Source organism: Haliotis cracherodii, unplaced genomic scaffold (genome assembly GCF_022045235.1).
Source record: "Haliotis cracherodii isolate W230 unplaced genomic scaffold, xgHalCrac1.p SCAF_3, whole genome shotgun sequence".
NCBI classification, from domain to species: Eukaryota; Metazoa; Mollusca; class Gastropoda; order Lepetellida; family Haliotidae; genus Haliotis; species Haliotis cracherodii.
Window position 1 is genome coordinate 24,151,098 of NW_027266286.1, and position 27,469 is coordinate 24,178,566.

At 40.7% G+C, this 27,469-nt stretch overlaps 1 protein-coding gene across 1 annotated transcript in view; it reads right to left on the reverse strand.

Annotated features, from left to right (window-relative positions):
* Positions 1-112: 112 nt before the first annotated feature.
* LOC139474474 (multidrug resistance-associated protein 1-like) overlaps positions 113-27,469 on the reverse strand; it is a 39,076-nt gene continuing 11,719 nt past the window's right edge. The window contains exons 12-26 of the mRNA XM_071257511.1: positions 25,874-26,050; positions 23,306-23,473; positions 22,715-22,898; positions 21,421-21,487; positions 20,662-20,824; positions 19,666-19,915; positions 18,755-19,065; positions 17,906-18,105; positions 16,982-17,108; positions 16,441-16,542; positions 15,769-15,909; positions 15,056-15,214; positions 14,577-14,743; positions 2,171-2,365; positions 113-1,461 (exon numbers count right to left, since the gene is read on the reverse strand). Coding sequence (XP_071113612.1) covers positions 1,347-1,461; positions 2,171-2,365; positions 14,577-14,743; positions 15,056-15,214; positions 15,769-15,909; positions 16,441-16,542; positions 16,982-17,108; positions 17,906-18,105; positions 18,755-19,065; positions 19,666-19,915; positions 20,662-20,824; positions 21,421-21,487; positions 22,715-22,898; positions 23,306-23,473; positions 25,874-26,050 — 2,526 coding nt within the window. The 3' untranslated portion in view covers positions 113-1,346. The remainder of the gene's footprint in view (positions 1,462-2,170; positions 2,366-14,576; positions 14,744-15,055; positions 15,215-15,768; positions 15,910-16,440; positions 16,543-16,981; positions 17,109-17,905; positions 18,106-18,754; positions 19,066-19,665; positions 19,916-20,661; positions 20,825-21,420; positions 21,488-22,714; positions 22,899-23,305; positions 23,474-25,873; positions 26,051-27,469) is intronic.

Below are 27,469 nucleotides of genomic sequence, written 5' to 3' on the forward strand. Positions count from 1 at the left end.
ATAAAGGAGATGAAATTATAGATATTGCAGAATGCGAGGTGGATAAGTCAGAAAAGATAAGATAGATAAGATAACACTTTATTATCCCGAAAGGAAATTTTACATCAGCACAAGATCTCAGCTTATTTATAAATACACAATACAAATAAATAAGAGCATCACAAACGAAAAATTAAATGTGATACTAGCTAATAACTGCTAAACATTATGTATCACAAAACGTATATAAAACCTGGTACTAGCTGGTATGAATGAATCCGGGGCCCATTTGTTCTCAGCATCCTAATATGATAGCATATAAATATGTAAGCGTATGTTAGAATTGTAAGATCTGACATTTTCCAGAAAATGAGGGCGACAACTAGATCTTCGAATGACGCAGACTGCTTGTATAAGCTTTGGTATTGTCAAATATGTGATAGGGTGGGCGCGGCTTAGGTTGCCCTATTGCGCTGAAGGATGTCACTGTTTCGTATTTCTGTCTACAGTCTTATGATAATGTTAATGAGTTAACGTAGACTTTGAAGTCATTATTGTCGACTTAGTATACAAATAATTACTTTTGACGAAATCAGTTTGCGAAAACCAGGACCCGAGGATCCGACCGAGAACGCAGGCAAGTCGTTACTCGTCAAGATTAATCAATCGTTTTGTTTAGCCGAAATTCCCATTAAAGTTTACAAAGTCTTTTAACCATCCTGTGTTTCATTACAGCAAAGACGAATATATCTATGTACGTCTTTGATTACGGTAACTTGTGAAACTGAGATGCCACCTTGTCAATATTCATCACGGGACGGGTGAATACTGATCATGTGACGAGTCAATATTCGAGGTCAGTGTCAGTCACATGATTTTGAGGTCTACATTGAAATGTATTGATTCGTCACTTGGTAGGGAATAACCAATGGAATTGTAAGATTCTTAATAGAGGTATAACATTTATATATATTGACTAAACTATGTATTTTTGCGTTTATTGAGAACAATTGAAAACAATAAGTTCACAACTAAGGGTGACAATTCTGCACAGAGACATGTGATGCAGTTCATCACTGGACCGTCCCTTCTCACCCAACGCCAGGTGTACTGACCTAAACACCTTTAGGAGACGCAGGATATTATTTTGTTGTAACTTCATATGTTAAAAGAAAATAACAAAATAAGATACAAATATTAAATCCATATTGAATAATACATAAGTATAGTTTTTGAACCTGTGAAAATGGTTCTGTATTATATGAGATCTGGTGACTTTGTTGAAAGGCAGTGGGTTCTTTCAGAACATAAATACACGTTTTTGTTGGTGCGCCGTGAGGTTTAATGATGTTACCGTCCTCGAGTGTTCAGCTGGAGTTGACTCCAGCATCACGCGCCATCTGATAGAACACACCTTTCGTCTGGAGCAGTTTCTCTGGGGAATCGAACTCCTTTACCTCGCCCTCATCAAGAACTAGAATCCTGAAGAACGAAAGCGTATTAAAGTAATCTCCGTTACTTATCATACTGGTATTGTTCCGATGCACTTAAAACTTGCAGCTCTTATAGAAGATATAAGCAATATAGGCATTCTGTTGTTTTTTTAATGTCCTTATAGGCCTTAACAATTTCGTTTCATGTTCACTCTTGCAAGTTTGATGTCTCGTCATTGTCATTCTCCGTCACGGATGTGCAGCAGTTTAAAGGGAAAAGAAAGTTTTGAGTGTGATTTTCCCTTTTACCCAAATACGTATGGAAGTTACTTAAAGGTAACCAGATATATCTTGCCCAAATTGTAATGTGTACACAAGTGGTTGAGCAATCTTGTAAGCCATACACATGCGGGTTTATGATTAAAACTTCACGAACTAAATATTCAGAAATCACAAACTGCGAGGTGGTCAAGTCGTCTCCGAAGCCACAATCGTGCCAGGAACCTATGGTCGCTGGTTCGAATCCCAGTCAATCTATTCAGTCTATTGTTTCAGACGACGTTATATTATCAATTCTGGTGCCATGAACAATTGGTGACGTCATATCGTATTGTTCTCAACAATGAAGCAATGTGACGCCTTATCGCTTAAATTGACCAATGAGCATTGTGAATAGCTCAACATTTGTAAATATAGACAACTCGATATTTCCACCTTTATGGGTAGTTATCAATAAATTTATATGTACTTAAAATTACCTGTCGTAGTCGATGACCGTGTTGAGCCTGTGGGCGATGGTCAGCACCGTGCAGTCCTTGAACTCCGACCTGATGGTCTGCTGGATCAGGTCATCTGTTTCCATGTCAACGGAGGCTGTAGCCTCATCAAGAACAAGAATCTTGGCTTTCCGGAGCAGTGTTCTAGTCATACAGAATAACTGACACTGCCCGACACTGCGGAAAAGGTCAATTATGAACACTGCAAACACGAAAACGTCGTTTTTTCCGTATATGGTCATTGGACGGAAAAACGACTAAAAATTCATTAAAATTGATTAATTGGTCAGCGTCTAGAAAGTGTCCAGAAAAGGGTCGAGTTTTTCAAGCGTAAAATGGACGGAAAAACGATGCTTTTTGCTCCGCCTTGTACAACTGTTAACGGCCAATCGGATGGCGCTGGTCCCCCGACGCACGTGATGTCCAAGGCTTCCTTTCGGAAGCTTTAGGTTTCGTATTTTTGGCATGCCTTGCTCTAGTATCTGTCGCGCGCAGTGCAGCGAGATTTGCTGATAAGCTAGTTTTAGGATATGTTACATGTTAATGGAATTCAGACACGCGCCAAGAAGTCAAACCAAACAATGTTACTAAGTTTATTGTGGTAACGGCTATGTACAGTTACCCCTATCGGATAATGGGTTGTGTTTCATTTGGTTATAACAATAACTAATTTTTTAATGTGAATTTTATAAGATATACGACTTGGACGCGAGGTCGGTCACATGACGTTCTTCACGTGACTGTATTCTTGAAAAGGCGTAAACACTGACTACTTCCACATTCCTGGGGAAAACCCTTGGAATTCCCTGGTACGAATTCATACAGAAGCGTGGTTGCAAGCCCATTTAAGGATACCCTCGCTACAACCCATCCCAGAGAGAAAAAATACGAAAAAAAATCCAAACTGTCGCAGTGACAATTTACAGAAATCTATGAATTTACCTTAGTATCTATTTGACACATCTTCACAATCACCTTTCAATGATCGGCCAATTGATCAGTGATGCCAAAGGCTTGAAATAGCCACAGGTTAATTAACAACTTCGAAAATATCTCCCGTTACGTTTATCGTGTCGGCCATTTTGACGTATTGTACTTGATGTAAATGTATTACGACGCTCTGTCATTGTAATTGACTTACTGAGGTAATTCTGTAAACGATCTTCTAATCTAATGAGGATATTGTTTGGAATATATGTCTTGTAAACATACTAAAACATATGTTCCTCGCTTTGGGGGGAACTATTTTATTCCGGGGTGGCCCATTAAATCTAGTAGTAAGTCAAGGCACCATGCGTGATCTGTTATTTTATGTGTTTAAATTACGATTTGGGGCGTTAATAAAATACACTGACGCAAGTTTATTCTATTCAAATCAATTCGATAATTGAATATGCTTTCTTTTACATATTACATAACATCACTGCACAAAATATTAACAGTTGCAGTAACACACTACGGTAATCGCATTAAACATCATTTTCAACTGTAAAGTATTTCAGTATTTCAGTTATATCATGGTGTATCAGACTGATGTGGGATAAAAATCCGAAGTGGTTCAGGTCATCCAATGGGTGTTCGGGAAAAGGTGAGCGTATCCTGCCACACAAGTGGCACCCGTCACAAACACATGCAAGGACAAGTCAATTGTTCACCTGAACAAAGCACGGAAACACATAATGATGCCCGTCCTCAGTTTTACCGAGCATGTAAATTATTTTGTCCGTCAAAAACATGGACGAGTATAAACAATATGTTCATTCACGTAATACATGTCATACATTTGACAAAATGTATTGACTCGGAGCATTATTGTTAATCACAGCGTATGCAGTTGAACTCATCACCCATCCCATTATTGATAACCCTTCTTGAAGATCTATGAAATCAGAAGCTGCAACACTCTATCTTTTAACTGGCATGTCAGACTTCTATTTCATTACTCAGTTTTATTTGCACGGATTACTATGGAAGGGACATTGTCTCGTTGTCGCATTGACGCCTTTACAAAAACAAGCAAAACGTGTCAAAATTAACAAAAGCGCGACAATTGGCCATTTGTCGCAATGTCGCGTGTTCGCATTTTCGCTCTTTGATAATCCTTTTCTATATTTTACAAAAGGGCGACGATGCCGTAACGCGACATTTTCAAGGTCAAAATATGTCTCGTTGTCGCATTGTCGCCCCATCACAAATGTGTATAAAAGGCGTAAAGTTCAGTTATTGTTACAGTTAGGAAGTTCAACCTGATAAATGTACGTCTTGAAATGAAAACACAAGTCCGTCCGCGAGTCCATAACGTTTTATTGTGAGCTCTTCTCTAAAAGTGCTTAGTGTTCAACTCCCAGTTCCAAACACGTAGTATCTCCTCAATAATCCACATACCTCCAGTGCAGTGGTCTTCCGGAAGATCTTACTCTTTACCGTATTAGACAACTGACGAGTGCACGCCTGACCTGTGACCTCGTTGCAACCCTCGTGATGTGTTTGTCGAAGGGAGAGGTGTAGGAAATGTGTGCTCCAGCCCCGCGCAGAGCTCGCGACACACTGTATACTGATGTATACAGTATATTGCAGTTGATATACTGTATACTGCATGTGATACTTATTTGCAACTTTCAAGATTCAAGATTCAATTTGAATATATTTCATATACAACAGACCGCCGTCATATATCACTGGAATACTGCTGAGAGCGGCGTTAAAACAAATTGTTTTCATAATGGAGCGCTGCAGTCATTTAAAATAGAACCGTATACATATGTACATGTAGTACCAACTCACTCTATTTGTTTCGAATATTCAGCAGAAAATATATTATTAACCAGGTCTTTGGGAAAAGATATCAGATTTTTATAAGCAGCCACATAGGGATGATAAAGGACCCCTCGCTGATTAGGTTCTTGTTTACTTAAGAGCAGAGTTGGCCATGTTAGATGATATAACCAAAATCCGGGAGCTCCGGCGGGGGGCAAGCTGGTCTTGTTAGTGTATGGTATGAGCTGTGACGTTGACCCAAGAGAATAATGTAAAACATGAGACCAACTCAAGTCTATAATGATTGGGAAAGTCTAGATTTCCACAGCCCTAGCCTGAAACTAAGAATTGTTCTAGGCTCCATTTTAATTGTATTATGTTCATTTTGTAGACATGGATGGACCAACCAGGAAAGAAATTGATGGAATATTAATATCACATGTTACCACTGATCCAGTTAAATTCATCACACAATAATAAATTAGTATTTGACATTACGGCATTTGATTATTAGGGCATGATCATGTACATGTTCACTGTAGTAATGTACACACCGGTCAACTTGATTATAATTTTTATCAAAGTGTAGCGCGGCATCAACGATTACTTTATGATATCCTCACTTGTCATCGATGTATTGACATCGAACAATGGGCGGCAATTCGAAATTCTTGTGGATAGCTTCAATAGGGGACAGCGCCAGTGTCAGTACAATTTTCCTAGTTATATAAGTATCTACAAAATATAATCTGAAGCAGACAAGAACAATATTTTTTTATTAATGCTTACTTTCATGGATAGAATTAAGGCAATCTAGGCTTGCCAAATCGTTCTAGACTTGAGCTGGATTCCTTTTAAATGTATTATTCTGTATGGTCTGGGAGACGAACGGGCGTCGGTATCGCATGGAGAACTGGGACAGCCTTAATCAGTGTAATCGGATATGTTGTGGAGTTTCGGTTTTGGGCTGTTTGCTGAATATATAGAATTGCGAGTTATGTATACTCTGTATTCTTTCGTCATGGTAGCATATATATTTTCTATGTTGCTTTTTGAATTATCCACAAATAATGAGAACTACAATGTAAACCTCTCTCTGGAGATATGTAATAATACTACTGAAGGGCATATCTGAAAAATGGGACTTCTCGACAAATATTTCTTTCTTAAATACTACCCGTTAAAGGCATTTTGATCATTATATCATACTTTGTACAGTTTAAAAGTCAAATAATGGCAAATTGTGTATCTTTCTACATTTTGAATTAATTATATTTTCTGAAATAAAACCTTAGCATCAGATAGTGATATACACGAATATGATCTATACTATTATAAATGAATTAACAATTTCGTATTATGAATTAGATAAACAGAAATATGATAGTAAAACAAATTATTTTAATCTATTCTTGTGAATAGGTAACGAGAGATCTAGACAACACACTAACGTAGCCATTTATGAAAAATGAACATGCACATTGAATGACCGGGAAGAAAGCATCGCAATAATTAAATTATGAATCAAATTATGTTATAAATATAACAGAATATTTAGAAAATATAAGTTTAATTTCTCATTGTTGGAAGGTGTTTAATAATTATATAGATTTTGTTTGATTGTTTGTTGTTTAACGCCGCACTCAGCAATATACCAGCTATATGACGGTGGTTCGTAAATAATCCAGTCTGGACCAAACAATTTAGTCATTATCATCAAGAGCACCGATCTACGCATTTTGGGATACGATGACATGCATCAACCAAGTCAGCGAGCCAAGTCGCCTTCGTACAAGCATGGGTTGTTGAATTCCTATTCTAACCCGGATCTTCACGGGTATTATTTTAAATAATAAGGTACAATGAAATTCTGTATATGTCCATAATAAGTGTGTATAAGTAGATGGATAATATGTCCATACACGCCAAGTTAATGGTATATGCATTAATTTAAATGCAAATGTTTCAATGATGAGTTCTTTCACAAGTCCATATTTCAAGGCATGTATTTGATATTCATAATAACTCCACAAAAGCTACACAATGGCAACAAAACGGTACCAGCATCACAGATACCAATAATACATGAGATACATATAATTACTTTAAAGTTAAAACATGTATCTAAATAGAAAATTAGAAGGATACACTTCCGACATTTTTCGTATTTTGTTTTCGTTTGGAGAGAGAAGTTGTGTTTGGTATCTGATGGGTGCAAACAGGTGTTCCCTTCCGCTCAGGCCTTGCGGCAATGCTATAGCCCAAAATGAAACAAGCCTTGTTCAACAGGTTCAGACTCAAATTTCTATCCCACTTGGGCTCCTTTTAAATTTAAATATAATTTCTCGGGTCGATATGTGTCAGAAGAAATGAAATATTACAGCACTGGTGAATAGGTTATATGCGCATGTCAGCGTCGATCCTATAATATCCTTTTATGCAAAATACATATATACTGATGAATTAAGGTAGTAATACTACGCAAATATATGTCCAGATGCATACATCAGTATCATCTCGTGATCTTAATTCGTGCTTTGAGCCCTTTTTCTACCGGAGATTCTGGGGTGTTACATCACACCAGAAAGCCAGGTCCAAATTCAAGTCAAAATTTCATGGTCCGTCTTGTATGTTGGAAACCAATATCGCAATATGGCTAAATATTGCTGAACGTGGTATTAACCCGATTACTCACATAATTATTCCATTTTCTACAGTCATCTACGAACACTATCTTTAAGGAGGTATATCTGTATCATCCAAATGTCCATACATATATGTCCACTTTTATATGTATAAAGCAAGTCGTCCTGCACTCTTCCTTAAAAGATAAATGTTAAGCATTTCCTCTGTGTGGATTTATATAATGTAATATCGTTTTAATGTAATGCTGATGCAGTAAACGTACCACAGACCTGATGCTAGAATAACATCTAATTTCTGAAATGAACATATTTTAAAGAAAAAAACAGTTGTTTAAACAATTCTTATAAAATATAAGAACAAGGAGCCAAGAGCCAAATATTGGGCTGTGTTGGACATATTTGTTTCGGGGTCTTATGACAGACAAACCTGATGCCTTTAAGTATAAAGATAAGTAAGTATAGATGTTGTACATATTCAAATATGTTCGTGATTAACCCAACCTTGAAAAATATTGAAAGATGAGTGGTAGCTATTTATGCCATTATTTCAAAATTAATTAGAATGAGAGCACATCAGGAAAGCATGGTACTTTAATATACGTATCTTGTTAACCCAATATTCTTTTTTAAGTAAGAGCAGCATGTATATCGAGAGTATAGGTTTGGTGCGTGACTTATCACACAGTACTTTCAGAAAGTGTGCATATTCTGTTTATCGGCAATAAATAACATAAGACGATTCATACGGGTAAATACGATTTACTTCAGAACTAGTATAGATTATTTAAGGTTAGGGGGAAATGTATGTAATTAACAGAACTTTGGCCGGGTTTGAAGGATTTGGGTCCTGGCTTGGGCTTTGTGTTGGACGTGTTGACGGCATTTCCAGGTTTGACGTATCAATGACAAAAATGATGTCAGATGCAATTCTCTGCCTTTTCGGGTGAACAATTGGCTTGCCTTTGGATGTGTTTGTGGCGGGTGCCACTAGTGGATCGGAATGAGCTCGCGTTTTTGCGAGCATCCAATGATATCATTTATTATGATGAATCATGAAACATGCTCCTGGTGTTGTCGCAATGGTGCAGTTGGTTTAACAACAAACAAACAAAACATAATATCTTTAAGAATTATGTTAACAATTCCGATGCTAAAAATAATCTCACAATCTCCATACCTCTCTCTCTCTATGAAAACATAATAACTTTTTTTTTAATAATCTGAAGGAATAATAATGGCAATACTATCATAATTATCATCATTATTTATGTTACTTATCCTCAAGTGAAGTAGTCCTCCACACTATACATTCAGTGAAGAAGCCCATGAACATATGAACTATGTAACATACATTCATGGAAATTAGATGAACAGTTGAAGTTAGCAAATGATATTATTCGGTCGAACGTCTATCAGCCATCTATTCTATTCATGAAGAACATTTCACGTGGGACCAACAGAGGGAATTATGACTATTGACTTGCTAATTATTTTTTATATTCATGCCAGCTCAAACGATCTATTGGCTTGATTTATTGTTATGGTATCCACAAAATAAGTAGGATCGGATTTTTTCCGTTTTTGTTGAAATAAAACTGAATAATATTTGGTGTTTACATATCAAAGTTTGCCAAATTGTTACAAAATGTTTGCCCACAGCAAGGCTACGTATCCCCAACATATTGTGCTAGGCACAGTATCACTGGACTGAGGGAGGGCGGTATTCCTCCTTGTGGGTCACCTGCTTGGCAATATGGGACGGGAAAACTGCAGGGGGTGAGGGCAGTTAAGTTGATGGTACAGACAGATAAGAGAGATCATTTTACAAATGTGAAACCTCAGTCCACAAAGGAAGAGGCGAAAGCTGAAACTTGGTGAGGTTTACAGAACAAAGGCAGTTATTTCTAGTTTCTTACTGACTCTCGAAGATACATTTAATAAAACAATTAATGCGTGTGTGTGTGTGTGTGTGTGTGTGTGTGTGTGTGTGTGTGTGTGTGTGTGTGTGTGTGTGAGGGGTAGAAGAAGATTTGTACACCATAAAAATGGCTACGTATGTAGTTGGGGTAGATATGTTGAATGCCCGGCCAGTATGTCCTTTGAGTCACTACAGTTTCAGTCATTAAAATGCGTAAAACAGTATTTGAGTGAAAGAAAACACTATAAGTTAGTGAAACAAAAAACCTCAGTACAGGCACACCCAGTCCCCCAACCCCAAGTCTGCATGTACCAATACTCATACCTGCCACATCCTCAACCACTTAACTTACTCACACAATCATCTGACAACATGTTCGCCAACCCTCGTATCACAACGCATGCACGCATGCACGCATGCACGCACGCACGCACGCACGCACGCACGCACGCACGCACGCACGCACGCACGCACACACACACACAAACAACTTTCTTCTTTCCCCAGCATTATGTCTACGTCAGCAATCATGGATCCATGCGCATGCTTTCATACATAATCCATCCTCCCACCATTCCCCAACATCCATCGAACTATAACTATATCCGCCCTCATGTATCGGTATTCGTGCTTTCATACATACATACATACATACATACATACATACATACACCCCCCTACCATTCCCCTACATCCATCGCAGTATAACTATGACTATAACCGCCTTCGTGCATCCGCACTTATGTTCACATTGCATTGCATATGCATCGAATTACAAGTTTAAAATATCGTAAATATTTTACAACATGTACATATTATATATCAGCAAAGAGAGATTATTATAACGCAATAGATTTCATCCGTCAAAACATCACAGAAAAAGGGGCAGCCTGGAATTTTACAATGGCATCTGAATGCACTAAGACGTTCAACTGGTCAGGAGGTGAGAGTTGCGGAAGATTACGGTAAACTTCAGTTACAGATCTCCATTACGAATATCTAAAGTATGAATAAAGATCACAGCTTGCTATGACGTGTACTTCATGCCTGCAGAATTAGCAATGTCCTTAGCTTTAAATTGTATGTCTAAATGCTTATGTAGACAAAGACCCAAATGTATATAGGCATGACCATATTATATTCTACGCAAATATCACCACATTTAAATACAAAGCTGGTTGAGTCTTTGAAGGGCATTAAGAACTGATACACACAAGGAAAAATATTTATGGATGTCAACGCAGGAACACTGCGTTTCGGAATATATACTTTCTCCTTCATCAGGTGCATATTATTAAATGCTATGAGGCAGAGAACATATATTTGTACCTGTAAGAACAACAAAAGTAAAAAGATAGCAAAGAAGGGAACGCAACAAGGGAAGCCAACAGATAACTGGCATGGCGCTGATTACCCCGCCTCCCGTTTGCCCATTGTCCATTTCCCATTACCAATCATTCATAAGTTAAGTTTTGGCTTTAATTTGTCCATTGATAATCAACCATCAACGTCTATTATATCCACCCTAAAAATATGTAGTTTACTGAGAAAGTGGTATCCAAATATAATGTGTGTTACTGTTGACCACTTTCTTAAAGGCATTGTTGGTTCAAAGTTTTTGGTCATAGAAGCCGTGCCATTTTTCTCTTGTCAGAGGAGTACACAAAGTATACGTCATCTGGACTAACATTTTTGGTTCGGTGGCTGGGTTAGATCGCCAACTTTGTGTTCCGGCGATTGGGTGCCTCACTCACAGTGTTGGTTCAAATCCCGGACGGGTCTCAACCCAAGAAAGTACGAGAATCTGTACTTTACTCAGAAAGTGTTATCCCAATTATAACATTTGTTGTCAAGAAAACACAATAAAGGTATATTCGGCTTTGGATGGGTAATGATATTACAGACATATACGGATATTGATGATGACTTGGAGGAGCTTCGTAACGCACGTCTTCTCAATTCAGGGATTGGTAAAGCAAAATATGTGTGTGCGCGTGCGTGCGTGCGTAAAAGTGGGCCTGTTGGATGTTACATAAAACATTCATCTTGAGCGGGATGGTAGTTCGAGTTGGATTAGCATGTTAACTATATGATCTTCTTTAGGCAGAGAATGCCGCGCATGAATGTATTGATGAAATTCCTAGGTACATGGGGCCTTTTCGTCCCCAGGAATACCCACAGTGGAGACTTCAATTGGGATAGGGTGTACACAATGTGTTACCTGGTAGATTGTGTGTCATCAGACCGGACAACGTTGGTCTTTGACTGATTGTGGCGTAAAGACACACTTATTCATTTACTTATATCGGAAATTGAATGTTCATCTTAATTGTTATTGTTGAACATGTAATATATTTTTAAAGAAATAAAACAGTGACATAATAACTACAACTTTATGTGAGCGCGAGTAGCTTTTTTGGAATGAGATGAATAAGTCTTATAAAGTTGTAAGCTTCTTCACAACCGTGTAACTATGAATTGACTTTATTGGGTAATCAAAAAGAGATTGGGGGGATAGATGATAGATATAGCAACAAGTAAGGTCATCTTGAGTGGGAGGGTATTCGCAGATGGATTAGCATATGAACTATGATTCTCTTTAGGCAGAAAATGAGGATCCACGATGTTCGACCTGGTAGAAGTGTGTTATCAAACCTCACAGCATTGGTTTTTTGACTGACTGTAGCGTCAAAACAAACTCATTCATTTACTTGAACTGAATGTTCATCTTAATTGTTATTGATAGTCACGGAGCCATGATCCAGAGTACAGGGTGTCATTAGATAGAAATAAACTAAGTAATAATAGGATTACCAGAAAAACGGGGTTTTACACACAAGCCAATAAACTTCGCTCATTAACACCAGAGTAAGTCAGTACAAGATTGAAAACTGCCCCATAATTATGTATGACATGCTTGTCGGGTATTGCTACATATATATGTGAAAACAAAGTTATTAAAATGAAGAGCAAAACTGATGAAAGTTAACAATAAACGTGTATACGTGTTATATCGTCACTGCAAAAATAATGATCGTTTGTCTTTAGTATTAACATTCAAATACGTTATATCTGTATTAGCGATATTGTCATTGTTCCACCGGTGAGTCAGCGTTAGCCGTACTATCTCGTAGTATAATTGTATTTCTGAAGACATCACGATACAGTTTTTACGATGCATCACGTCTGCACTAGCGCTTGATAACAGCCTTGTGTTTGGTGTGAGGTGAGGTGAAATTGGGTTTAACGTCGCGTCCAAGATTATTGCACTTATATAGCGACGTGCATGCACGTGTATGTGTGTGTGTGGCTGCTTGTACTAGTCCGGACTGATGCCGATTTATAGTGCTAGCTCACTGAGATACCATGCTGCAGTTTAACATGAATACCCCACTCAGACACAGTATACTGACTCCGAGCCGACCAGTCCTTGTTTTAGCCCCTTAATGCCGAGCGCCAGACAGGGTAACAACAAGTACAATCTTTTAACGTCTTCTTGTATGACACGGCCCGGGATCGAGCCCTGGACCTTCCGCTCTCCGGGCGGACGCTCTACCTCTAGACCACGGAGGTGGTCCTTGTGTTTGGGTGTTTCAGTGGTTTAAATCGCTGCTCTTGATATTGTTGATTAAACTTTGATACTATGAACAATATAATGTTATGTGAGAGGTTGACGTTAGAACGGTAACATACTAATAGTATATAGGATGACATAAACAGAACAATGAGAAGTTCGTCCAGATTAGTGTATAGGCAACATTTAATAATTAAAATAATTACATTCAACAACTCCCCTTTTAAGTCCATTTTCCTGACTTATAAGTAAATGCAAGAACAATCGGCCGGAATACAATTTATAGTTCTTGTCCACTTCCATATGACTATATAGCATACAATAAGCTATCGGGTCCCGTTTAGATCGGTTTGGGTGGCAGCCTAGATAGCCATAGAATAGTTTCATCTTGGAATCTCCCATATCACTGGGGATACTCTTCAATTTAAATGGAGTTACTCGTTACGATTCCGAATCTTCACGTGTCTGTGTTTATGAACCATTGTCAAATAGTGGTGACATTAAATCTAGGAAACAATACGCGAAATCGCGCATGCACAGAACGGAAAATTTGGTCAAGGCATTAAGTAATCCGCATGCGCAGAACGATTGATTTCAGTACTTCCGCTAGGCGCTTCGAGTGCAGCGTCAAACGCGGGCCTGTAATCTAACACGCAGGGACTGACCAATGAAAACTGAGAAGTAGAAATACCGGTAGACGCTGTTGCTTGATTGACAATGTCAATCAAGAAAGGGAGGAGCTTAACGCTATCGTCCTCTCCCAGTAAATTCCGATGTCAAATAACGACGTTATTTGGACGGAAAAACGATGGTTTGAAAACGTCCAAATAACGTCGTTTTTCCGTCCAATGACCATATACGGAAAAAAACGACGTTTTCGTGTTTGCAGTGGAATCCATTGATGTTTTACACTGTACATGGTTATAAAATAATATTCAATCGTTATTCTCCCAGTAGTCTAAAGCCCCAGAATTCACCGTGCAAAGATGCGTCACTAAGACGTGCCAGAAATCTATGGTCGTGGCTTCGAATCTCGGTTAACCCTGATAATGTTTCTAGCGTTTTCCAGTACCATACCCTAGATCTTGGGTTTTTATCAAAGAGGTATATGTCTGAGAACTGCTTCACTGATTACCCTTTTCGCGAACACCTGATGTCATCACTGATTTTCAGTGATCCATTCATGCCAGTTTTACTACTATGTTACCTTTTATGCTAAATGGATTCTGTTCTGTCGGATATTCTCTGGCGTTTCTCTGACATTTTAAATTACCACACGCAGCTGACACGCTGTAGTGTGACTGGAATACTGTTCAAAACATTGTTAAACTCGCTCCCTCCCTCCCTCACTCACTCATTATTCCGGACTTATCGCTATGGTCAACTATAACCAAAAGCAAACATCTAACGTAAACTTGCGAACTCTATTTCAGCGGTCCCCTTACTCCTGACGCGGATTCAGACCCTTACCTTCCACTCACCACCTCTCCTCACCTGAAGTTGCTTCCTCCCTCTCCACAGTCTGTTTCGAGCCCATCAGACAGACATTCCACAAAACTGCGGAGATGGGTGTGGTCCAAAGCCGCCCAGATGTCCTCATCTGTGTACAGGTCCTCGGGGTCAAGGTTCATTCTCAAGGGACCCGTGAAGAGGAAAGGGTCCTGAAAAGAAGTTATGATCTTTGGGGACATTCCGTTGGAACCATGTCTTGTTTTAGATTATATTCAAGGAAAGCTTTTCATTTGCTCTGGGGATACGGGTGACCTTGTGGTTTTCAGGGGGCAAAATTCGTTCTTCAGAGTTGTGTCCCTTTTCCATGCAGGATCCGCTGGTTTTTGTTTTCCTTGATTGTGATCCTGTTGTAATGTATAAGAGCTTGACTTTCCCCCTAAGTCATCGCTGAAGTTAAATGCTGCCGTTCAGGGCAAAGTTATACATGCAAGTAAAGTACTCACTCAGTCCAGGCTGCCTACCTGTGGTATGATAGCTAGTTTCTCCCTGAGATCATGAAGTCCGATGTCTGCAATGTCTACACCGTCAATCACTATAGCGCCCTCTGTTGGCTCAACAAGACGGAAAAGGGAGAGCATCAGGGAAGATTTACCTGCTCCTGTTCTGCCGACAACACCAATCTGTAATATCACGTGATCATGATTCCATACAAAGTTTATGATAAATGAAGTTTACAAAAAATGAACTTTCCTCCATGATTACCCTTATCATTATATGAAATTATTTCATGATCATCTTCCAAATCATTACTCATTCCATGAAGAGAAGTTCCACCTTCCTATCCCTTTGAGACATCCCATCTCCTTTCTCCCCTCCATGTCCAACAAAATGAGACATTCCACCTACCTTCTCCCTCCATGTCCAACAAAATGAGACTTTCCGCCAACGTTCTCCGCTCATTGTGCAACAAAATTAAACTTTCCACCTACCTTCTTCCCCCAGGTACAGTAAATGAGACATTCCACCTACCTTATCCCCTCCATATACAGTAAATGAGATGTTCCACCTACCTTCTCTCCTCCATGTACAGTAAATGAGACATTCCAGCTACCTTCTCCCCTCCATATACAGTAAATGAGATGTTCCACCTACCTTCTCCCTTCCATGTAGAGTAAATGAGACATTCCAGCTACCTTATCCCCTCCATATACAGTAAATGAGACATTCCACCTACCTTCTCCCCTCCATGAACAGTAAATGTGATATTCTTCAGCACCAGATCCCGACCCTGGCGGTATCGCAGACTGTAGTTGATAAATTCTAGCCTGCCTCTGTCGGGCCAGTTGAAGGGGAGTTGTCCCTTTCTCAAAGCTGCCTACAATTGGATACAGTGTAACATGGTAAGTCTTGACCCGTTAGCCAGGAAACCTGTAGGGAACGTCCATACAGAGGTAGTAAAGAGACTATAAATGACATAATATTGAAATTTGTTAATGCGGGCGATTTAGCCGGGAATATGGCCAAGACAAAATAGATCTTAATAAATAAAAAAAAGGCCAACGCCAGATTCCAATCCAAAAGGTAACATAGTTGTGCAAGTTTTATGAATAACACATACAACACATACCAAACCGGCATGAATTTAGGGATTTTAGGTATTTTGAGAAAAGTTATGTTTAGCTTATACAATAGGATGGATGGATTACAAAGATACTGAATGAACGTCAGTGTCACTATTGTATGTGCATTCATTTAATGTTATATAAGTGGGCTTCAGAACATCCATTCATGCACGCAAGCAACGACGGAAGGTCTAGATTCAGCACAACCCTTACCAATTGCGCTGTCACCATCAAACCCCTATTCGCTTAATGATGAACCGAATGGATAATAAATAGAATCTCACTTCATTTGGGCTGTTGATAAACTGTTGGACTCTGTCCATAGACATGAGATTGACCTCCATCTCGCTCTGGGTAATCACCATGAACCCCAAGGCCGAATTGATCTAGAAATATGGCAATAGTATTTGGTACTATGGTGAGTCACAGCGATACAAGGCAAAGACAAAATGCTTCTAAAACCCTGAAAAGAACTACCCGACACGTTGGTAAATAGTCCAAACACTCTCTTCCTTGCTATAAAATGTTGAAAGTTTTTATATCTAAGATCACTAAACTTGTAGACAAATCTATGAATTTATTTTGATAATTGGAATTTGGCAGCAATTTCGGATTTCTAGACGGCCTACGTTCAGATGTCTAATTACACAGCAATAAGATAATGAATGTATGAATAAATGGGTAAGCTTGCATTATCGATATTGATATATTATCCTCTACAAACACAGCATTTTATCGGCAGCATCAGTGTTAAATCGTAACCCACAGAGCCACAACAAAATACCCGTAGTTTTGTTTTTCCCCAATGAAAATCAAAGGTATTACATCCAGTGAGAAAGCCGTCCCAAGCCCAACCAGAGCTCCAGACCTGATTCTCTTAGTAAGGTTCCGCAGCAGAGATGTTGCACTGCAGATGACGTTGCCAACAACCAAGAGATGTATACCCATCCACCTGAGCATAAAATTATTAAACCATCAGCAACACGACGAAAAGCGACCCTCTTGGACATATTTTGAAAAGCGATCTCGAGGCTTAAGTTCAGAGCTTAAGACAACATACGTATCACCTCCCCAGTTTAAAGTACTGGAGGAAGCTATGAAATCAATGACTGATAAGTAGTATTTCCGGCAACGTTTTTCAGAGCAGTTATGCAGGTGTTCGCTAATTGTGTTAACTTATTGTGTTTACTGCTTGTGTCTACCCTCATTACAAGCCCGCTAAAGGAGTTAATACCTTTATGAATAAAACTCGTGTCACAGAAAACTAGATCCGTATCAAACCCTAACTATACTTATAACTCATATTTTACATCTGCTACAGACCCGTGAAGATTGGGGATAGAATAGGTCTTCAGCAAACTATGATTGCTGTAAAAGGCAATTATGCTTGTCGTAAGACGAGAACGAGTGGTTAGGCTCGCTGACTTGGTTGATGCATGTCATCGTATCCCAATTGCGTGGATCGATGCTCATTATGTCAATCACTGGATTGTCTGATATAGACTCGATTATTTACAGAACGCCGCCATATAGCTGGAATATTGCCGAGTTCGGCGTTAAAAAATAAACAAAAATCTGCAGCAGCGAATCCCGTACGCAGTGACAAGTTAATGCGTTCTGTACCTCGGACAAATGTGTGAAAACAATTATTTGGTTGACATCATGTTTCCAGTTTCACATGTTGTACCTATTCAATCCAAACAATTGCCCAGCTTGCCTTTCCAAAACCGGTATCATTTGCTGTCTCACCTGTGAGACAACAGCTGATAGAACGACACCCTGTTAAAGTTGTCTATCCGTTTCTCCAGCTTAAGAACAAATCTTTCCTGAGCCCCATACGCCCTCACTACCTCCGCCCCCGTCACTGACTCCGTGAAGTGGCTTTCAATCGGGGACCGCGTCTTGGACTCTAGGTTCCTCAGTTGGGACGTGGACTTGGAATGGTACTTCTGTTTAAACACGAGAAACAGAAACATAATAGGCACGGAGAAAGAAAGGGAGACACAAGAGAGCGTCAGGTGTAGGTGAGTTCAAAGAAACAATACTAAAATCTAATTCATCATTTGGTCAATATGACTTACAAATACAATTGGTTTGAAATGACACAATTGTACATATTCCTATGGACCATCCATTGATAATCGGGGCGGTGGGGTAGCCAGGTGGTTAAAGTGTTCGCTTGTCACGCCGAAAGCCAGGGTTCGATTCCCTACATGGGCACAATATATGAAGCCCATTTCTAGTGTCCCCCGCGTGATATTGCTGGGACATTGCTCAAAGCACCTTAAAATCAAAATCAATCATTCAATCCAATGATAATCGACGCTGGGTGACAGGGCTTGGATTTAGTTACAAACTAATTCGTTCTAGAAAATAATGGAAAAAGCAATTTGCCACAGGTGTTTACACACAAATATTAATGTCAATACCAGCTGGATAATTTTATGCTAGATGATCCGGAAAAATGTGCGCCAAACAACATATTTGTATCCTCCCCGAAAATTCGATGGTCGATCCCTTGTTAGAATATAAAAACAACATTCAGTATGATAGCACATATACACATTACTGTTCATGTTTGTGTATGTTGCTACTCACCTGTATATAATGATAGTAGTAGGCAAGTGGTATGATGAGCACTGTGACGTGGGGAGAGCTATACACAACAGCAACGAGAGACACGACCACGACAGCCACACAGTCCAGCCAGAACTCAAGGCCAAATTGCAAGTCCCCGTCAATCTTGTCTATGTCATGTGAGAAGCGATTGGTTATTCTGCCGATTGGTGTTGTATCGAAGAATTTCATTGGAGCTCTCAGGATGCTTGTTAGCAATTTGTGATGCAGTTCTCGCGAGGCCTTCACCACACCGACCGTTGTGACGGAAGTGTAGATCAAGATGCAGAACGCTGCAATATTATATTGAGATCAAGATTGCCACACATAGGGGTTGATACCACGATACCGACAGGGGAGATTACCATCACTGCCAAACACAAACTCTTCCACAAGTTGTGGACTCGACATGTTAACTCCACATGTGTCGTCCAAATGGTATGCGGAAGGAAGTACTTTAATTTGCTCTAAACCATGCATGTAGAGATACACTATTAACAATGTGTGCACTAAGATTACATTCTCATCTCCCTGGGGAGTATACAACCCAAGCCTATGTTGCATTCACATTACCACATCGACCTACAGGACGCCCACTAGCTCTTGAGTGAACATAGGTCTATTGCCAACAAAGTGACGTTCCGGAAGATACACCACACGTGTGTCTTCGTAACCTATGATTCAGTGATGGGCAGGACCAAATCATTGGAGTCAAGCTTGCAGAGCTTGGTCACCCATAAAACATCACTCCACCGCGTGCGTTGTCTGATTTGTGAGCTGTGCACTAAGCACAGGACAACGTTTCGCCACATTATCCCTCTCACTGCTGAGAAATGGAACACCTGGTGCCCTTAATTCCCATATCAAACTTCTAACTGAAATTGCAAACTTACACATGGCTAGACCAAGTCCACTGTAGACACTCAGGTACTGCATGTTGGTTTTCCGTATGTCCTCCTGTGTTGTTCCATTAGTGAGGACGCCGTCTCTGACACTCTTCAGTAGAGGGTCTTCCGTCCACTGGGCTAGCCAGATGTTACCCTCCAACCAGAGGATGTAGTACAGGCAATAGGACGTCACTGTTAACAACATCTGCCAGTAGCCGTAGGCTCTCGCATAATCCAGAAACAGGTTCCATGTCCGCTGTAGTGAAATTTGGTACAGCGTACAGAGAAAGCAGTGGACTTGACGGGTTAATGTGGGTTTTTCACAAAAATTAGATGCATCTAATAAGCTACGTACAAACCTCAAAAGGAAGTGTTGTTTATGTCGTAATAATTAATAATATAACAGAAATAACAAAGGATACATCTTCGATGAGACGATATTGCCCAGAAGAGAGGATAAGGAGACTGCTCATAGGAGTGTGAGGGTGGTCTTTGGCTGTTCTGAACAGAGGTGTGCTTAATGCACTGGTGACCATTTCCATCAAGGTCTGGACGACGTAATTATAGTAACGTACGGCACTGATACATTGTCTCAGTGAAATGAGAGTAATATGGAAAAGTCACATGGTCGATATCAGACAATTTAAGATAGGCAACTGGCACAGACGATGCGCAACTTTAATCTTTACTGCTTTATCAAAATATCCCATAGTACCATCAATATAACGACAGAAGATAAGAGTGGATGTCACGAATTGTACCAGTGTGGCAGAACGAACTTGGCGGACGAGGCAACGGATCAACAACTAGGCTACAACCATGGCTTTCACTTGTGACGGGAAATAATACACGATGGTTTAATTGCTAGAGGGATATTCAGAAACATCCAAGCTATATCAGGAGGGACACTAGGAGTTGGCTCGAAACATTGTAATCGCGTTTGAGATCGAAACAGGGTCTACCCCATGGCCCAGACGATGTGTATGTGGTATATGCCGGTACCTTTCCACCAACTTCTACTGGTTCCTCTTCTTCAATGCACTTTCCGCCAGATTGCGAGTCATCTTCTGAGGTTGACAGATGTCTGGAGGACTGCCTTGATGTCTTGATGTGGGCCACTTCTGCAATTGTATGTTTGTCGTCAGTTGTTGCGGGTACATCCTCGCTAAAACATGATAGTCAAGCACATCTCTTACCATGGCATGGACAAAACGGTACTCGCATTTAGCTTTTTGAAAAGTTGAATCCGCAAGCAACAGTGTATAATGTAAAATGTTCAGACTTTTCTGAAATGTTTGTTTGTTTGTTGTTTAACGTCGCACTCAGCAATATTCCAGCAATATGACGGCGGTCTGTAAATAATCGAGTCTGGACCAGACAATCCAGTGATTGACATCATGAGCATTGATCCACGCAATTGGGATACGATGACAATTATCAACCAAGTCAGTGAGCCTGACCACCCGATCCCATTAGTCGCCTCTTACGACAAGCACATTCGCCTTTACGGCTGGCATGGGTTTCTGAAGACTTAAAGACTATAACGGAACATGTATTAGATATTACTGTTCATATGATGATACAAGCACACACATTTGCATCAGTCGCCTTTGGGAAGATAAGAAAAAAACATCCTCACCCACCGAAATGTTTAGAGTCGCCATTTTATATCACCAAGACGGCCAATATATGTATGTGGGTGCTTCGTTAGGCCCAAAGAGTTTCATTAATATTTTTTACCATACAAAAAATCAAGCTGACCTGTTCAGACGAATCAGTTTTGTTTTCAGATCACTGCCTACATCTTCCTCTTCGCCGGTCTCTAGGTCTGAGAGAAAAAATAAAATTATACTATCAAATACCATTAAACCTGGACACATGTTGACGATATTCATTTGGCATCTTTTAAATAATAATACCAGTGATAGTAACATGCTAGTGTAAAGTAAAGAATGAGAAATCGGTATTGAGATCATCACGTGTGATTACACGATGCCCTAGCAGTAAATAATTGCCCAACTTGAACTGTATCTGTAGACATGATGCATTTACTGATGTTGATGTTACTGGTGTAAGAGATTCTTGAAATGTGGCAGTATTTCGTCTGTGCCGCTGGGTATATGACATTCACAGCTTGTACGTCCTCTATGTATTCGCTGTGCAGAGCTGTGTCCCTTTTATGTGAAAGGGACAAATGTGTTGTAAAACTGAATGATTGTTCAATGCAGCGTTGTACTCAACTCATCGACCGGCTCTTTTACTTAGCATATTCTCACAACTCTAAATGTTACAAACATTACAACAAATACAGTTATTTTTGCAACACTATACATAAACCAGAAAGTGAGTCATATCTATCACTACTACCACTACTTCTACTACGACGACGACTACGACGAATATTTCCACTACACGACCTCAACTTATGCTACAACAGGGCACGAATGCCAGAGGCGTGTATGCTCCCGCAATTCGCTGCGCAGATTTGCGGCCTTTAGTAGTGTAAGATGATCGCGGGTACGAATCCAAGTGGACCTTATGTTGCTGGATTAGTCAGCACCATATTCGTGGGTTTCACCAATCATAAATAAACGTCTAGACGTGAATGGCGTCGGTCTTTCCTCACACATTAAGCGGACACGCCCCGATATAATTGAAACACTGTACAAACTGCTACTCACTCTACTGCTACTACGACTACTACTACTGCTAAAAATAGTAAAATAATAATGATGATGATGATGACAATAATAATAATAATAATAATAATGTGACTAATACTTCAACACTACAAGGTCAAGTAGTACCGGTACTACTACTACTACGACAACAACAAATGCATACTACTGTGACTTATATGAGTACTTCTAAACTACAGAAAACTACGTTTATAAGGGACATGTTTATAACGAACTTATTTTTTTGTCCTGACATCTGCTGTATATATGCTTATAACGAACTACGGTTATAACGAACTAAAAGTAGTGGTCCTTTTGAGTATGTTATAACCGTAGTTTATTGTACTACGACTGCGACTACTTTCTGCCGTATTCACCTTCTACGCACGCCCTGTTGTCCTCATATTCCACCAGGTAGGATCGCAACACACGTGTGAACACACCATCACTGTTGAGGAGGTCGCGGAACGACCCCGTCTCCGCCACTGTTCCGTCCCCCACAACGACAATGTTGTCAACGCCAGGCAGGTAACGAACGTTGTGAGTTACCAAGACTCGTGTCTGATGAATCAGTATTTGAAAAGTCTACAACCACTGTTTAAAAGTTCAAGTATCATTCGACTGTCATCTTGGATGTTCGTGTGACTTACACACACAACGACATAATTCTTTACTTGTGTCATCCTCTTAAGGAACCAACCGAACACACACACACACACACACACACACACACACACACACACACACACACACACACACACACACACACACACACACACACACACACACACTTGAATCCCAAATTGTCAGCAACATACTTGTCACAGAATGAGTAAAACGTTAAATCAATTTAAGAGGGCATAAGATAACGCTGCGTGATGTTACTAAAAACTGTTTAAAGCTCAACCACTTCCTCACTTATTGACGCGATCATTTTAAAAGAATTAGTGGTGTAATCCCGAACGCACCTTCTCTTTCAACATCCCATCTGCACCTATTACAAAATCGAAGATGTGTTTCCCCACATGACTGTCGACGGCACTGAGTGGATCATCCAGCAGATAGATGTCAGCATCGTTGTAGACAGCTCTGGCTAGAGACACTCTCTGCTTCTGCCCTCCACTCAAGTTGATACCCTGATGGGGGCAAGACAGGAAACAAATACAATACACAAGACACAACGTTGTATACTGCTCTGGCTAGAGACACTCTCTGCTTCTGTCCTCCACTCAACTTGATACCCTGATGGGGGCAAGACAGGAAACAAATACAATACACAAGACACAACGTTGTATACTGCTCTGGCTAGAGACACTCTCTGCTTCTGCCCTCCACTCAAATTGATACCCTGATGGCAAGACAGGAAACAAATACAAGACACAAGACACAAAGTTGTATACAGCTCTGGCTAGAGACACTCTCTGCTTCTGCCCTCCACTCAAATTGATACCCTGATGGCAAGACAGGAAACAAATACAAGACACAAGACACAACGTTGTATACAGCTCTGGCTAGAGACACCCTCTGCTTCTGCCCTTCACTCACATTGATACCCCGATGGCAAGACAGGAAACAAATACAAGACACAAGACACAACGTTGTAGACTGCTCTGGTTAGAGACACTCTCTGCTTCTGCCCTCCACTCAAATTGATACCCTGATGGCAAGACAGGAAACAAATACAAGACACAAGACACAACGTTGTAGATTGCTCTGGTTAGAGACACCCTCTGCTTCTGTCTTCAACTCATGTTGATGCCCTGATGCAAGATAGGAAACCTATACAATATACATGTATACTGAACAACAAAAGCTCCTGTGACATTGAATAAGATTTAATGCAAAGTTATGTTTTTTACCAAATCTGAATAAATTCCGGTTTGCAACAGATAAAAGACTCCTGTAAGTGTTCAAATGGTTTAATTTGCCATACTTTCTTCAGAAAATGCGTGATTTCATTAAAAAAACATGAACATGCCAAAATGTCAATTTACAAATCAATAGCGTGTGTGTCAACCTCTGGTTGCGATGCAAGAAAGACATCTTCGTATCATAGAATGGACCAGGCGTAACACATAGTCCTGTGGGATATCTGTCCATATCTGCTAGAGCATGTATCGAAGTTCGAGTGTCTGTGGAACACGTGGTTGACGTCGAAGGCGCCGTTCCATCTCATCCCACATGTGCTCGATTGGTGAGAGATCAGGGGAGCGAACCGGCCAGGGGATGACATTCACTTTGTTTTGTTGAAAAGAATCCAAAACAAATCGAGCAATATGAGGCCGGGCGTTGTCATGTTGAAAGGTAATGCCTGGGCCATGACGACGCAAAAATGGTAGAACAACAGGGCCGATGATCTCCTCGCGGTTCCGCTGTCCGTTGAGATTTCCCTCTACCACTATCAAACGGGTCCTCTGTCTTGCTGTAATCCCACCCCATACCATAACGCTGCCGACCCGAACCGATCTTCTTCCATGACACAATGATTGACGTAACGTTCACCTCGACGTCGGTACACTCGAATCCGTCCTTCGCTGTGGCTGAGGTGAAAACGAGACTCGTCAGTGAATAGAACTTGTCCCCACTGCATGGCCGTCCAGCGAAGACGCTCTGCACCGATATAGACGTGCTTGACGGTGGTTTCCTGTCAAAATAGGACGTCTGGCGGGTCTCCTTGCGACAATCCCTGCCCATCTGAGGCGGCGACGTACGGTTTGTGAAGATTTTCGTCGAAGGCTAGGGATGCTTCTTGCAGTCACTGTTGCTGGCTGGAATCGATTTCGTAGGTGTGTTGTTCGAATCCAGTTGTCGTGTCGATTATTGGTTACGCGTGGCCTGCCACTCCGAGGATGGTCTCTGACTGCATTCGTCTATTGCCATAAAGACTAAATGGTGTTTCCGTGGACCTTACATTGTCTTGCAACATCACGTTGACTCGATCCTGCTTCAAGCATTCCAATGGCTCGCAGACGCTCATTTTCGGACGGGCGTGGCATTTCGTAATGTTGAATAATTGCGTAAATTTGTTGTTTTTTCTGAGTGGTTGTTGTCAGCACGATGCTAAACAATGCATATGGAATCCTGTTAACGCATATGTTTTTATACCCATTCTTGGGTAGTGAAATGCATGGGGCTTGCATAAAAGTCAACTTTTGCATGGAAATGCATGCTTTTCTGTAGCAGTTGCATTTTTGTGACTTTATTCCATACATGTACTCCAATATTGAAAACCAAACTTTATTTGTTTGAAAAATACACTAAAATATTGGTGTCACAGGAACTTTTGTTGCTGAGTAACTATACAAAACACAATAGACAACTCCGGCTAGATACGCCTTCCACGTCTCCCTTCTACCCTATTCTAACCCATGTGATACTCGGATGACAAGTTAAGCAACAAATACAATACTCAAGACACATCTTTAGCTAGAAATATTCTCAGCTTCTGTGCATGCCCAGGGTTTTCTTCAAAAATAATTGTTCATATAAGATTTTTAATTTATGTCTCTAAATAAAAGGTATTGAGGGTCACTCACCCTCTCCCCTATCTCTGTCAGGTCCCCCGCTGGCAGCAGATCCAGGTCAGGTTTCAGGGCACAGCACTCCACCACCTCATCATACAGATGTCTGTCCATTGGCTTCCCGAAAAGGATGTTGTTCTGCAGGGTGTCGTTCTGGATCCAGGCTTGTTGAGGTACATAAGCAACACGACCCTGCAAGTGTATAGAGCTCTAAATAGTGTTGAAAATATAAAACCTATTACCAGAAACTGCTAAAGCCTGCGAGAACCAGACACGAAGTGTATTGTCCGGACCATTGTCTGCTATGCCGTGTGTAACAAAGTGTAGAGTCGTAAGTGCATCTCGGCAAATGTGTAGGGTACAATACAGAGAAATGTGTATTTCAGATTGACGTAACAATACTCAATCATTAGTATTAGTATATTCATTAGCTTTGTGAAAGGCTCCTTAAAAAAAAATGACGTCCAAAAGAAACGTTACCAACTGAAAATATAAATTTCAGACAAAGTTTAATTTTTTTCGAAGAGGTCTATCTAAAACACATAACCAAAATACAACAATAGTGTATGCATAAAATGTTAATCGTCTGTTACATGTTTGCGAGATAACACGCGAAAAAGTGAAAAACACGAGCACCATGGACAACTGCAAATGCACGTGCGGGTAAGGGTATAAAACGATTGCAACGGCAAGTCAGACATCCACAGTGATAAAAACACAAAAGAAATGCCACGACTCACAGTCGAACAACGTGAACGAGCCTTGGGTATGGTACAGATGGGAGCCACCCACGCCAATATTGCACGAACCTTCGGTTGCTCCCGTGTTGCCGTTACCAACGTGATGCAACGTTACAGACAGACAGGGCGGACCACTGACAGGCCAAGAACAGGCAGACCCAGGGTGACCATGCCCCATGATGACCGGTGCTTGCGTACCTTGCACCTCCGAAATCGCTTCCTGGCAGTGACGTCATCGGCGACAAATGCCTTAGGTCACAGGGTTAGTCGACAGACAGTGGCCAGGAGACTCAGGGCTCATGGAATCAGGGCTTTTAGACCATACAGAGGACAGCTATTGACAGCGCAACATCGTCGCCTGCGATTGAGTTTGGCCCGGACTGTACGACGTTGGCAACGAAGCGACTGGCAGAGGGTTGTCGATTCTGTATGTTTAGGACTGATGGAAGACAACGTGTTTACCGCCGAAGGGGTGAACGAACGGCGACGTGTTGCGTGCAGGAGGTCGTACCATATGGTGGAGGGAGTGTCATGGTGTGGGGAGGGATCTGTGGGCAGGCGAGGACACCGCTGGGTCATCGTTGACGGAAACTTGACAGCTCAGCGTTACATGGATAACATTCTTCGTCCAGTTGTTCATTTATGGTGTCATTTATCAGCATGACAACGCTAGTGCCAATACAGCCAGAATTGTCACTAACTTCCTCGCAGCCAACAACGTCAACGTCCTGCCGTGGCCTGCCGTGGCCTGCACGCTCACCCGACATGTTCCCCATAGAACACCTCTGGGACTTGATGGATCGTCGTGTTCGACACGTGAGCGATTGTTTATGTACTCTGCCTATTGTCCATGATTCTGAAAGCTCGCGTT